Below are 14,231 nucleotides of genomic sequence, written 5' to 3'. Positions count from 1 at the left end.
AGAAATAAATAACATAATATTATGGTCTTTCTTTTGTTCTCACTTGCAACCCTTCCTCTTCCCTGCTTTCAAGGTGCATAATGGTCCAAATGACTACTGAAGGATGTGTATAAGTGTCTTCCTCTGTGTTTTTAACTTAAACACTACACTGCTCTATGCACCATGTGTCCGTAAAGTCAATACCTACAGTTACTGTAGGTACTGTAATAATTTCAAGATATGAGTATTTGAATTGCCCAGACTAGCAATAGAATACAACAGAACTTCAGAAGATACTTCTATAAAATGAAGTATATTTTCAGTCTTGGGATTTCTTTTGGCTTGGGATTTTTTTGGGGCTTTAACCCCTGCGTTCTTAACCCATTTAGAACGGTACACATTATTGTGTATCATTATTTTATGCTTTAACTATTGAAAAATTGCAGATATACAAGCTCACAGCGCGGCACTGAGTGCCGCGCTGCGAGCTTGTAGATCTGCTATTTTTGAAAAATTGTGACAATTAGAATTTTGACTCGATTCTTTAAGTGTCTTTTGAATCCTTCTACGTTTTTTTGAAAAACCTATGTTTCCATGTCAGCAATCTGGCTAGCCATCGTCAAAGAAAAGGTCCTTTTCACTTAAACGGAGCTCAGCTTGCCTGTTCTTGAGAGACTACTATGTCAGTGGCTCTCAAACCTTTTCATGTGAAGGACCCCCAAACTGATATTTATTTGGCCAGGGACCCCCATCTCAAAATATTTAGTTCCAGGGACCCCCCCCCCCAGAAGCAACATTTGAGTTACAAACGTTCGCTTTGAAAATACATACATTCAAAGATTTGCACACATTTTCACGACTTTTTCCAAAAATAGCAGATCTACAAGCTCGCAGCGCGGCACTCGGTGCCGCGCTGTGAGCTTGTATATCTGCTATTTTTCACCGGTTAAAGCATTCAATAATTCTAGGCCTGAATTGGGTTGATGAAATGCCTTGTTTCCAGGACACCTTGAGGGAGTGCCGCCCAGAGGAGCGCCACTGTCTCACCTACCTGCCTCTGGTGTCTCCCATCTACTTCGTGACCTTCGTCCTCATGGCCCAGTTTGTGCTGGTCAACGTGGTGGTGGCCGTGCTCATGAAACACCTGGAGGAGAGCAACAAGGTGCGCACGCACACACGCACACACGCACGCACGCACGCACGCACGCACGCACGCACGCACACACACACACACACACACACACACACACACACACGTTATGTTTAACGTTATGTGATTTAGGCTATGTAAATAAAAAGAAAAAGCTAACACTTTGGATCAAATTAAAGTGGCGTGCTTCTGACTCACCAGGAGGCTAAAGAGGATGCAGAGATGGATGCAGAGATTGCACGGGAGATGGAGATGGCGAGGAACCGCAAGCTAAGCTCCGCCTCCAACAACAGCTCTGGGGGAGGGACCTATGTAGGACCACGCCCAGACTCACCAGGACAGGTAAACTTTACGCCCGCTGGAAACAGTGTTGTGACCTAGCAGCTGTATCGACCAACATACTTAAAGGACCAGGTCACCTCTGGGACAACCAGATCTTATTTTATTGTTGTGTGGGACACGATCAACACAATCCTGAATTATTTTTTGTGTTCAATTTGTGTTTTTAGATATGTTAGTATTTCAGCATGCTACAAATGGTCATATGATGCATTTTGCATCATATGACCAGTTGTAGCATGCTGAAATCGGCTGAAATACTAAAATATCTAAAAACACAGAGTGAAGACAAAAAATAACTTAGGATTGTGTTGATCGTGTCCCACACAACAATAAAATAAGATCTGGTTGTCCCAGAGGTGACCTGGTCCTTTAAGCAATGATAAATGGATACAGGGATGTGCAGAGAATGTTAGAGAGGCAGGGGCTGACATTTCTAAAAGGGCCTTTTGGTGAAAATATCGAAAATAGCAGACCTCCAAATGCGACATGTTGTGAGCTTGATACCACACTGAACTAAGCATAATCAAGTCAATACTGCATGGATTTCTACACAGAGAGGGTAATTCTTTCAACATAAGATGCTGCATTCAAGTTCAGAAGAGTTTGGACAAGGCAATTCTCTTGAATGCTGCCTTCAGGTATGGCATGGAAAGAGGACATTTGCATTTCTTTCACCCTAGTAAAAGCTGCATTCATGGTCTGGAGAGGGCACTTTTTACAGACGGGTACAATGGCAGGGGCTCAAGCCCCCTTTGATGTCTATGTGTGCACGTGCCTGAAAGGATACATTTTCTGTAATTACAGGTGTATTACAATTATTACATCCTGCCTCCGTTTTGAGGCTCTTGCTAGGGGATAATTCTTTAAACTTTGAGTCAGTAAACTATGAAGATCTCAATGCTGGTTCTCTTCACATTCCAACCCACCAATCTACCTACTGTATGTCCCAGGAAAGCAAAGCATTTACCTCATTGATTGTCAACACCAATGATGAGGAGCTCTCAGATTATAACTAGGGTGACCAGACGTCCCGGTTTGGCCGGGACTTTCCCGTTTTCCCATGTCCCGGTGTCCCGACAAATATCTCTAAAACACTAATATGTCCCGGTTTTCAACATTCACTGCAACATCGTCCCGGTTTTTACCAGAAAATTATAGTAGCTGTTTTCAGTGGTTGCATAGACATTTAACATGTTCTTTTCATGTAAACATGCTCACCTAAACAATCAGAAAACATGAACAAATTCATTGCGTTTGCCGAATTCAACGATGAGACTGTTTGTCAATCACTCACTGCCTGTATGCAACCCTGCGGTGTATATGTGCGCGTGCACGAATGTCAGAGAATGGGCATGCGCCTGCGTGGTATCCTGCACAATACTTTGAGGGTCCCGGTTTTAGGCAACAATGGTTCGCGTCCCGGTTTGAGAGGATGAAAATATGGTCACCCTAATTATAAAAGATGTAACCGCTATACCAGATTAATCACAATCATCTGTTTTCCCCCTGACTGGAAGGAAAAACCTATAATACCCTGGTTACTCAACATTGGTGTAGCCTGAGACCTGCTCCTTTGCAGTTTGTTTGTACTCATTGCCAGTGCTTTGAGCTGTGTGGTCTCTGTCTCCCCCTGCAGGAGGAAAACACTCAGTACAGCGAGCAGGACCTGCTTTCTCCCAGGAAGATGTCTGTGTCCAGGATGCACTCATTGCCCAATGACAGCTACATGTTCCGTCCAGTACGGCCCGCCAGCGCCCCCTACCCTCTGGAGGAAGTAGACCACAGCCCCCAGCACCAGCATTCAGGTACACAATACTTAGTAATTAAATGGTAATATATATTTTTCAATTCTTACATAGTTGTAATAAAAGACACAGTTACACAATACATGTACAGACACAGTAATACTCAGGCTTGTGATGCATGCTTGATTTTACACATTCTTATTATTAACACACATGCTTAACAAGCAAAGCTAAAATAAATGATGCTTGAGATAATTATCATTATTAGTGGTAGTAGTAGCAGCAGCAGCAGCAGTAATAGTACACCGTGAAATCCTTAGTGTTAAATGATCCATGTCCAACTCTGAGAGTGCGCACATGGAACCAACATTTAATGGACCCTTATTTGGTTATATTTGCGCACTCTCAGTTAAATCAACACTAGAGATCTTACTGTGTAGTATTAGCGGTAGCTAAATTCTATCGGTTGTAGAAATACTTTCATAGACATTCTAACCAGGGAAACGCTATAAATGTCCTGTGAATGAATTGTACTGACCAGGGTTCTTTTATCAACAGTCAGAATCTAATGGCATGTTGTGGCCAGGCTGTGGACAGGCCCAGCTCTGTCCCAAGGTACTGACAGCGCCCTCTGGCTGCAGTGGATGGACTGTCTGCTCGGATCGCAGTCCCATCCACTCAGCTCTCGAATGCTCGGACTGAATGAGCTTTCTCTTTATGGTCAAGCTACGAAAGTCAAGTCAAAGCCAAGACAAGACTTTATTTGCAGTCACAGAACAATCAATACACAAGGACACACAATGTACTGAACTGGACTCAATTATTGTCCAGTAAATAATAAGTACATGTCCCAAATCAATGCACATGTCCAATGTTACAGTAATGGTCAAAATTATGATTTGTTTGCTTGTTTCCTGTTAAGAGGAGATTCAAGCCTCCAGTTATGCTCTCTAAAGACATTTTTGGATAATTGGGTTGTAATTATTCTTCTAAGAAAATCGTTCTAAGCCGTTGGGTTTTCAGCTTGGCCAGAAAGCAGAAGCTTGAGTAGGACCTCTATTTAAGACCTAACCTCTTAACCTGTCTGTCTATAACACTTGACACACTAATAGAACTTCTCAAACACCATGGGCTGAGTCACTTGACAGGGTGGACAGAATATGTTGGAGTCTCTGGTTGCATTTCAGCGCGTTTTTTGTGGTTCCAAACCTCAAAAACATGAAGATGTACAAATACAACATGGCATCGTACATCAGCGTGGCTTCACCTGCAAGGAGTCATTGGTTGCTTCCTTGCTTGCATTTGGTTCTTCTTCCTGGTTCTTCCTTCCTTTGTCATTCACACCTCATTTGACATGTGGCTTATTATGACTGCATTGTGTTCATGAATTCTAATCATGATGTGAGACTGACCACTCACAGACTAGGAGGATATGATTTCTTCATATTTTTTCAAATGGTATTTGCGTAAAATTCCAAATGTTTGTTTAATTGTACTTGGAGTGTGAGGGGCATGCGATCCATCACATTCTAATAGTCTTAGCTTTATCTTGTCATTGTATTGTCTACGTGGTGAACACACTCAAACAGTACTATGAGTAAAACAAACATTACGAATAGTTGGCAAATGCTATTCAATACTGTGTTTTGCTTTATTAGCAAAATACAGATCGTTATCTACAGTGTGTCTCTTTGACATGATTGGCTGAGTCCAAGAAAAAAAGTGTAAATCCTAATATGACTATTTAATATTCAGCAAATCAGCCCTTCATCTCAAATCTTACACTGACCTCATTGCATATCGATGTACTGCTTCATCAAAGAATGATTCTGTAATAAGCAACGTGTTATTACCAAACCTTTATCAATCTAGAGAAGGTTTTGATTGTCTATTTTTCAATGTCTTGCATCCCATTCATGCACCCACATTCACTGGGATCTCCTCAGTACAACCACCTTCTTCTACAACTCTGAAATGCTCCATGTGTACGTGTGTATATCTACCTGTAAATTACATTAACCCTGGAGTCCCTATTTCGGGCATGCCATTCTAGACTGTGCATTCTGCATTGTGAGCTTGTATATAGGATATTTATATGTGTATCCAATACACGTGTCTATATTTTGTGTATGTACCGTACATCACACGTGTGTGTCTGTGCACCTCCAGGCTCTGTGACGTCGGTCCACTCCCAGCCGTGTGAGAGCCGTGCTCTGCTCCAAGTGCCAGGCCTCTCCCCTCCGAACCCCCGGCCTCCCCCGCCCCGCACGCTGCCTCGCATCGCCCCACCCAGGCCTAGCCCCTCCCCGCGGGCTCTGCGCAGACAGGTAAGGGTCTCCATACTGTACACAAATACACACAGAAATTCACGGTCGCTAGTACATAGCTTGAAGATCAACACAACCACATGACATTATGTATTTTTTCCCCCTTTTTTTATAGTTCGACCCACCTTTTCTTTTCGAATACCATGCTCTTCAGGCTCTTTCATATCTGTCATGTCTCAAGCATGGTCCATTGCACTTCCCTGCAGCTGATAACAGCCAGCAGAATGTGTTAAATATGAAACGTTTAACATCTAGCATCAACGGCTCAATGGCTGTCACGTGAATAGCACAACAGCAATGTCTGAACCATGGTAAATAAAGCTAATACAGGCATTTATGTAAATTATAATTTAAATGCTATACCATGCGAATTGCTGTTTGTTGAACACATTTTGATTATTGCATGATTGTATCATTGCAGTGGTTCACAAAGTGGATTCCAGGGACTCTGACAGTGTACAAATGGAACAACCCCAACCCTAACCCTAACCCTAACCCTTTGGTTCCATTTGTACACTGTCAGAGTTAAGGGGAGACCTTGAAATGTGAAAGTTTAAGAAACACTGGATTATTGTGGTGATGCTGTTGTCTGTCTTCCAGGTGGCACTGAAGGTGGACTCTGTGGAGTCACAGGGCTGTGAGCAGCAGGAGGGTCCAGACCCCCTTCCTCTGCCTCCCTCCTCTCCCTCTCTGCTCCCCCCTCGCCCTTCCTGCCCCTCTCCTCTCCCTCCGCCCCCCCACTCTCCTTTCCATCCTCCTCCTCCCTCCTCTCCCTCTCCTCTGCCTCCCCCACCTTCTCCTCGCCTGCCCCCTCGCCCCCCCAGCCTGCGGGGGAGGCCCAGGCCCCCCTCCCCTGCCTCCCTGGGTGGTGGTGACCCTGCGGACGAGGAGGTGCGTCACATCACCAGCTCGGCTCAGCTCCTTTGGGGGGGCGCTGCTGGCGAGGGAGAGGCCGGGGGAGGAGGGAAGGCGGGCCGCAGCCACTCCCTCTCCCCCTACGCATCCCCCTACTCCCTGGACTCCTCCTCCGCTCCACCTCCACCTCCTCTCCCCCCCTGCTCGCCCAGGAGGGGGAGCGCGCTGAGCCTCCTGGGGGCGGGGCCCAGGGAGCGTCAGGACACCAGGAAGTTCTTCAGCGTGGACACCCAGGGCTTCCTGGACAAGCCGGGGCCCTCGGCGCCACCGGCGATGTCGCCCGTGTCCCCCGGTTGCCCCGACGACCAGCGGCGACACTCCATCGAGGTGTGCCTGCCCCAGGCCACAGTCGGCAGGGACGACTGGGCGCCACCGGGAGGGGAGGCGGGCAGCAGGCGCAGCTTCCCCGTCAGGGTGCAGTCGGTCGGCGGGGGAGCGCACAGGAAGAAGAAGATGAGTCCTCCGTGCATCTCCATCCACCCTCCGTCGGAGAGGGAACACCTCCTGGCGTCTCCGCCTCCCCCCGCGGAGCCGGACGGCTGCAGCGCCATGAGGAGACGCAGGACGCCCTCGCACGACCTGACCAGCACACACACACCGGACACGCCTCGCTCGCTCACGCCCCTGCTGACCCCCACTGCCACCACGCTCATGCCCGTGCATGTGCCGTTGGGCACGCCCTCGCCCACCCGGGCGCTGGGCACGCCCTCACCCACACGGGCGCTGGGCATGCCCTCACCCACACGGGTGCTGGGCACACCCTCACCCACGCGGGCGCTAATGCCCACCCATACTCAGTACACGCCAACGACTCATGTGCTGACGCCCGCGCACATGCTGACGCCTGCCCTCCTGCAGGCTCCAATGAGTCCAAACGTCTTCGTCCAGCCCCAGATGCCTGTTCAGACACACTCCCTGCCTTTTCCACACACACCCACCCACAGCCTCTCCCCCGCCCCCAGGCAACCCTCCCCTACCACCGAATACAAGAACGCACCCCATTTCACCTTCGACCAACCAGAAGCCAGATACGCGGGCAGCCTGCCAGTCGGCCTTTCAGACACTGATCCGCCTCCTTGCCCCTCCCCTTTTGACGGAAGACTGGAAGGCGGATTCAGCTCCAAGAACCGCAGAACTGCCCATTGAAGGACGAGCATGGCCTTCAGGAAGTGAATTCGGTTGGTCAGAAATCCCTGCACTGTGGTTCAGAAGGGGGCGTGGCCTGACCCCGATAGAGACTGATAGAGGATGGAGCCAACTGAGAGATTGTTTTTGATGATTGACTGAAGCAGAGAGAGACACTGGTTAATATTTATTCAGAGAGAGAGAGAGAGACAGTGGATTTCCAGTCCTAGATGAATGGACAACAACCCTGTGAATGGGACGCAGGGATTCCATGAAGCCGTCGGTCGGTACCAGTGATGCTGACAGCATGACGGTGTGTGTTGGGGACTCGGCGTCGAGCAGCACACCGGGACTAAAGCCACCTAACTCCGTAGCCAAAGTATTTTTTTTGAGACACCCCGACCCCATGTGAGCCAATCAGGAAGCAGCGTCTGGCTGATCACCTCTGACCCTATAACGGGGAGTGGTTTGTGAAATGCGAGCATGGGGAGTTGGGGGGGTGGGGGAGGGATGTGGGATATGCAACTTCAGGTTTTCCATAGGAGCTCTGTTTGCCCCTCCTCGGCTCTTGGATCACATTGATCAGAGCAGAAGTGTGCGTGTGTGTGTGTGCGCGTGTGTGTGTGTGCGTGCGTGTGCGCACATGTTGATTCATGTGCGTTTGTTTGTGTTGTTGTCCGTTGTGTGTTACCAGATCTCCTTTGTCGAGGACTTTGGCCATGTTATCCTTTGGCCTGCACAGACAGTGAGGGGGGGCGGGGCAGAGCTGTTAGTGTATGTTAATCTGTGTATCTCCATGCAGTGTAAATAAGGAAAATATTGTATTTGGTGAGATTAAAAATAGCTCTATCCATATGCACATATTTTTATAGAGATCTATAATGTTTTTTGCACACGACAAATTTGAACTTGGACTTGCTTGTTTTTTTCTCTGTCGTCCTCTTTGTGAATGTACGGTTTCCTTTTTTTTTAAAGGGAAGCGTAGGAAAAGCTCCTCCTGGGCTTGTTGAGGGACATGGGTGTTTTATTTTTCTATGGTGAGGAAGAGGAGGAAGAGTATAGGAGGAGAGTGATCCGTAGCTTTGTCCTAGATCTGTATTATAATCACTGTCTCAGCAGCAGTCTGAAGGGATGGGCTCAGCGACGCCATGTGAAACCATGACCTCTGCCCCACGTTAGTACAATGGAATGGTCTTCTTCCAGGACAATAAGTTGTGTATTGACTCGCGCTCAGTGGTGGTAAAAGTACTCACATTTCTTCTCACTTTAATGTGTAAAAGTATCAATACTGCAGCATATAGAAATCCTCTGTTAGGGTGCCCACACACCAAAATACCTTTGAGACTGGAATCCGCGTTCCGCCAATGCATTTCAATGATAAGGGAGCGTTTTTTGCAGAAATCCTCTGCTGGCATGAAACCGCTGTACTCTCATTGAAATGCATTGGCAGAACGCGGATTCCACTCTCATAGGTATTTTGGTGTGAGGGCACCCTTACAAGTAAAAGTCTGGAATTCAAAATGTACCTGAGTAAAACTATGAAAGTGTTGGCATCAAGATGTACTTAATGTACCAAAATTAAAAGTACAAAATGTTTGAAAATAGCAGATCTACAAGCTTGCAACGCGTCGCGGTGTGATGCAATGTGAGCTTGTAGATTCGTTTTTTTTTTCAAATAGCCTAGGTATAAAATAGGGCTAAAGTGGTTTATGTATTGTTTTATAATATTATAATTTATACCTGCAAAGTGACTAGTAACTAAAGTTTTCAAATAAATGTAGAGGAGTAAAAGTACAATATTTTGGAGATTTAGTGGAGTAGAAGTAAAAGTATTGGAAATTGGAAATACTCACGTAAAGTACAAATACCTCAAAATTGTACTTAAGTACAGTACTTAAGTAAATGTACTTTGTTACTTTACACCCCTGCAACTGGGTTGTATAAAACTGTATTAGAACAGAGTTACAGTATAACACCTTGATCTCGCCATGATGCGATCACATGGTTCATGTTGCGAGCGTGCTTCCTAAACACTAAATGAGTGGGGTTTGTGCATTCACAGAAATGTGTGGTTCAATACACAGGTTACTCCATTGCAATAAGGCCATTGTAAAGTTACAGAGGTAGAGGTCAGTCCAATTTGAAGCTGTTTTCTCGTTTTCCACAGTGGCGTATTTACTTAATGGTATTTTTCAAAAGACAAAAAAAGAAGAAAGTGGCATATATCCTTGAATAGCTTAGTACTCTTCTCGTTTCATTCGGTCTGTGGGGGTTTTGCTGCAGGAGTTGGGTATAATAGCTAAATGGAGATGAAAATAAAAGACAATAGAATAATTGTACGTCCCATATTCCTGAGCCCATGCCTTCATGCAGCTGTTTTGCCAGCTGGAGCAGTTCTAAGCCCACAGTGTTTTCTGTACATCTAAAGACAACCAAAATAACGAGTTGAATATGTGTAGCCAGCGTGCAATAATAAATATTTGTTATGTGGAGATATAGGAACGTCCACACTTGCATAAAAACGACAACCACTCAAACTTGTGTCCGTAAATACTGTAGAGATCATAATAGGATGGTTATAAACCCGGTTTTATAAGACAATGATTCAGACTATTGCTGTCCGGTCTTCGTGCTGGGTGTGTGGTTTGTGTTGGGATGTGGCTGGTAGCCATTCAAGGTTCTGCAGACCCAATGGTGTCACATAGAGGGGAGACGGATGAGCAAAGTTCCATCCCAAAGGTCCAAACAGCCCTTTTTGCACTCTAGAATTAGTAGTTACAGCTATCAGTGATTTATTAACCAGCCGGGAACGCGTCTTTGTCGCTTTAGATTTTTAACCACTTTAACCATTATTTTATGCTTTAACTATTGAAAAATAGCAGATATACAAGCTCACAGCACGTGAGCTTGTAGATCTGCTATTTTTGAAAAATGGTGATAACATGTGCAAGTCTGAATATTTTGACCCGATTCTATAAATGTCTTCTAAATCCTTCTAAATCAGTGGTTCTCAAACTTTTTCATGTCGAGGACCCCCAAAATTACATGTGTTTGGCCACCGACCCCCATCTCAAAATATGTTGTTCCTGGGACCCCCAGAAGCAGAGATTTAAGTTACAGAAGTTTGCTTTGAAATATATATATATTCAACGATTTATCAAAAATAGCAGAGCTACATGCTCGCAGCTGTGAGCTTGTATACAGTATCTTCTATTTTTCAATAGCTATAAAGTATAAAATAATTCCAGGTCTTAATGGGTTAAAGGGATGACAAAAGAATTGAGAAACTGTGACGCCCCATGTGTAGTAAACCTCCTTATGGCTCTGGCCCACCGATCCCAGTATTCATTGACACACATCTCCATCCAGTTATTGATATGTCATTCTTTCCCCTTGCAGAGAAAACCTCATGGTACCCATTCCACTCTCTATACAAACATTAGACCCAACACATCAAACCCAAATGGCCCTTTTGTATTTATTGCCTACAGTACTGTACGCACCTAAAGCTTCAAATAAATGTATGTCCATTGTCATTGTGTAGTCCTGCACTTTAGCCGGGACATTAAGAGTTGTATGCACTCTCCATCTAATTCAGTAGCTCTGAATTAGTGGTGGTGAGTGACCTGAAGTGTTCCTGTCTGGTAACTGGGTCACACAAGCAAGACGGCAAACTTATAATAAAGCATATTACCGGTGGTGGACAAAGTACTCAACCCCAGTTCTTGAGTCAAAGTATAGATTCTCCTGGTCAAGAATATTGCTCAACTACAAGTTGCTCTGTCAAAGGTGTACGGTACAGTTAAAGTACAGGAGTAGAACTTCAAAAGTATAGCAATGCATTGCTGTATTGATGTATTTTCCAAAAAACATTCATCTTCATTATGTTTGAAATACAACATAAGTGCTTAATTCATAACCTTTTCCCTTCCTAGAAATGTAGCAAAGTCAAAAGTACAATACTTGTCTTTGAAATGTAGTGGTGTGAAAGGCATGAGTATCCAAAAATACAAATACTCAAGTAAAGTATTATACAATTACGATTATTAAGTACTTAATTACTGTACTCAAGTGAATATACTTACTGTCCACCACTGGTTATATTACAGTTTACAGATATGGAACATCATGGTGACAGAACATTTAGAAGCTTCCCTAGTGTCATAGCCCTCCAAAACAGACCATATCTTTTCTCCAAGCAGTATGCATGTTCAGTAGAGGACAGGGAAAAAAATATATAGGAAAATACATATATAATATTTGTTATTTATTGCTAGAGAGACATTGCCTGTTTCTCCTTTTTCTACCATTTTTGGACGTTGTCAAGGGTCTTTGACAAGAGAGAAAGACTATTATATTACTGTGTGTTTGGTAAGCCAGTCTGTTTTTGCCGTAGGTACTGTTGGTCAACATGTTTGACCTTTGACTTATGAAGTGTTGCGGCCAGGCTGGGTGACATCGTCATCGGCCCACGGTCAGCCGAGCAGCACCGTCCTTCCAGAGTAAACAGAGGCTGGAATGGCCCTCACCTGAAAGCCCTACAATAGTTAACCACTTGAGCCCTCTGGGTCTTAGAGTAGTGGTTCTCGTCTTTTTCAGGCTGCGACCCCCAAAATAATCATATTTTAACTGGGGGACCCCCCATCCTGACGAGCACTAAGAGTTGAGGCATTACATTTTGTATAACACCGTTCTATTGTGAAAATAGCAGATCAACATGTTCACAACGCCTCGCGCTGCGAGGCGCTGTGAGCATGTACAGTAGATCGGCTATTTTCCCAATTTCTGCCCCTAATATTTTACAATTTGACCAATGTTTAATTTGTCATTTTACTAAGATTAAGACTAAATATTGACAATTTCGTCAACAAATAAAAACTATTAGGGAGGGTCTAGTGGAGAAGAGATGGTTACGCTCTGAAAATAGCAGATCTACAACGCGTCACGCTGCGACACGTTGTGAGCTTGTAGATCGACTATTTTCAGCACACAACCAAGTGTAAAATCAGGCATTTTCTCCGTATGCGGGGGTTCAAGTGGTTAAACAAATAAGGAGAAATATACAGGTGTTAAAGGCCTAAGGATCTGCAAAAACTGGTATGATAGCTAGAACTCTCAAAAAAGGAGATACAATGAAGGGTAAATGGTTTGGGGATGAGGACACTTTTCTTTCCTTCGCTATACGAGTTCTAGCTCCTCCCCCAGCTTTTGATAGTTCAGATATACTAATGTTGCATTTTGACATGGTTTCAGCAGCATGTTGCTTTTTCCTGAGCCTGGCAAACTGTTAGCATTCCTCTGTTTTACTGTATTTCTTCATGTGCTTAAACATTCTGTCACTTTACAAACCACCATGATCTGTTCACATTCACAGAATGTCAGTAACGAGGTGAGAGTTGCCGTACAGCATCTCTACTTTATATCCCAACTGACAGCGTATTGCCATATTAGTCAGTACAATTTGGTAGAGCAAAAAAGTGTAATGATTTTTTAATGAGTCTCAGATATTTGGATCACTGTATTTGAAGCCTCCTGTTTTTTCCTCTCTCTCTCGGAAACAGTTTTGACTAGTGCATGTTCTGAAGGAGAGGAAAAAAAAGATGAAATCTTTTGATGAAAATAAGCTCATCTGGATGTTTTGGAAATCTTTTGATATTTGCATTTTCAGATGTTTTCCACTTGTAGATTGACTACCTAATTGCACTGGGCTCAGATTGATTGGTATCTGACATAATGCTGATTAAATTACCCTATTGTTTATTGTCCAATGCAATACCGGGTGATTTGTTACTGTGTGGAGAAGGTGCACCTCTTCGTGCAGTTTTATAGCAAGAAAATAAAAAATAAAACATAGTTGGTTCTATTTTGATGAGAACTGACGTTATTTAACCTTCAAGTCAGCCATTATACTGTGTTTACCTGTTTCCTGGTGTTGTCAACATGCTACAACTCTTGATTGAACGTTAAATAGCTGATGTAAATTGTGTCTCACAACTCAATGGTTTATAGAGGATAACGATGAGAGACGATCGCTTGTTGCTTTCAACTTTGATCAAGGACTTTGAAAACAACTGTGTTGGAAGCAATGAAAGCATTTTTTTCTTTTGTTTTTTAGTACAAGTACAGGAATCCAGCCCTTCCCACCCAAGTCTTAAGGTGGGGGTGTGGCTTCTCTGTTGGAGGTGAGCCAACACTTTTTGCAATAATTTCCCCCAATTAACACACAGAGAAGGGAGACACGAAGGCACACAGGAGGTTCAATGGCTCAACCACACAATAGGACTTTCTACATTGTATTGTTGCTGATTATTGTGTGATCAACTATTGTCCTGGAGGATGCTCCCTATCAACTACACCATAAAACTTTTTTCTAGTCCTGACATTTGGTGCCTGCTGTCTTACTTTCTGAGAGTTGCGTGTGCGTGTGTGTGTGTGTGTGTGTGTGTGTGTGTGTGTGTGTGTGTGTGTGTGTGTGTGTGTGTGTTTGCGCGCGCGCGCGTGTGTGTGTGTGTGTGTGTGTGTGTGGTGTGTGTGTGTGTGTGTGTGTGAATATGACAAAGTTATTAGAAGATAGTTATTAACCTTTGAACTCTTGCATACCTATTCTCAAAGGGAACTTTCAGCAAAAATAATCTACTGTACAAGCTC

General features: G+C 44.4%; 1 protein-coding gene across 1 annotated transcript in view; it reads left to right on the top strand.

Annotated features, from left to right (window-relative positions):
• Window positions 1-7,604, top strand: part of cacna1ha (calcium channel, voltage-dependent, T type, alpha 1H subunit a) — a gene marked incomplete at its 3' end in the record, with an annotated part of 107,464 nt that extends 99,860 nt beyond the window's left edge. The window contains exons 33-37 of the mRNA XM_080723209.1: window positions 983-1,141; window positions 1,331-1,471; window positions 3,108-3,276; window positions 5,386-5,543; window positions 6,144-7,604. Of these exons, the coding sequence (XP_080579335.1) occupies window positions 983-1,141; window positions 1,331-1,471; window positions 3,108-3,276; window positions 5,386-5,543; window positions 6,144-7,604 (2,088 nt within the window). The remainder of the gene's footprint in view (window positions 1-982; window positions 1,142-1,330; window positions 1,472-3,107; window positions 3,277-5,385; window positions 5,544-6,143) is intronic.
• Between the last annotated feature and the right edge of the window lie 6,627 nt (window positions 7,605-14,231).

This window comes from Nannobrachium achirus (genome assembly GCF_963921795.1).
Source record: "Nannobrachium achirus genome assembly, chromosome: 4".
In the NCBI taxonomy this organism is placed as follows: domain Eukaryota; kingdom Metazoa; phylum Chordata; class Actinopteri; order Myctophiformes; family Myctophidae; genus Nannobrachium; species Nannobrachium achirus.
The sequence above is the reverse complement of the archived record's forward strand: the minus strand, read 5'-3'. Positions and strand labels throughout refer to the sequence as shown.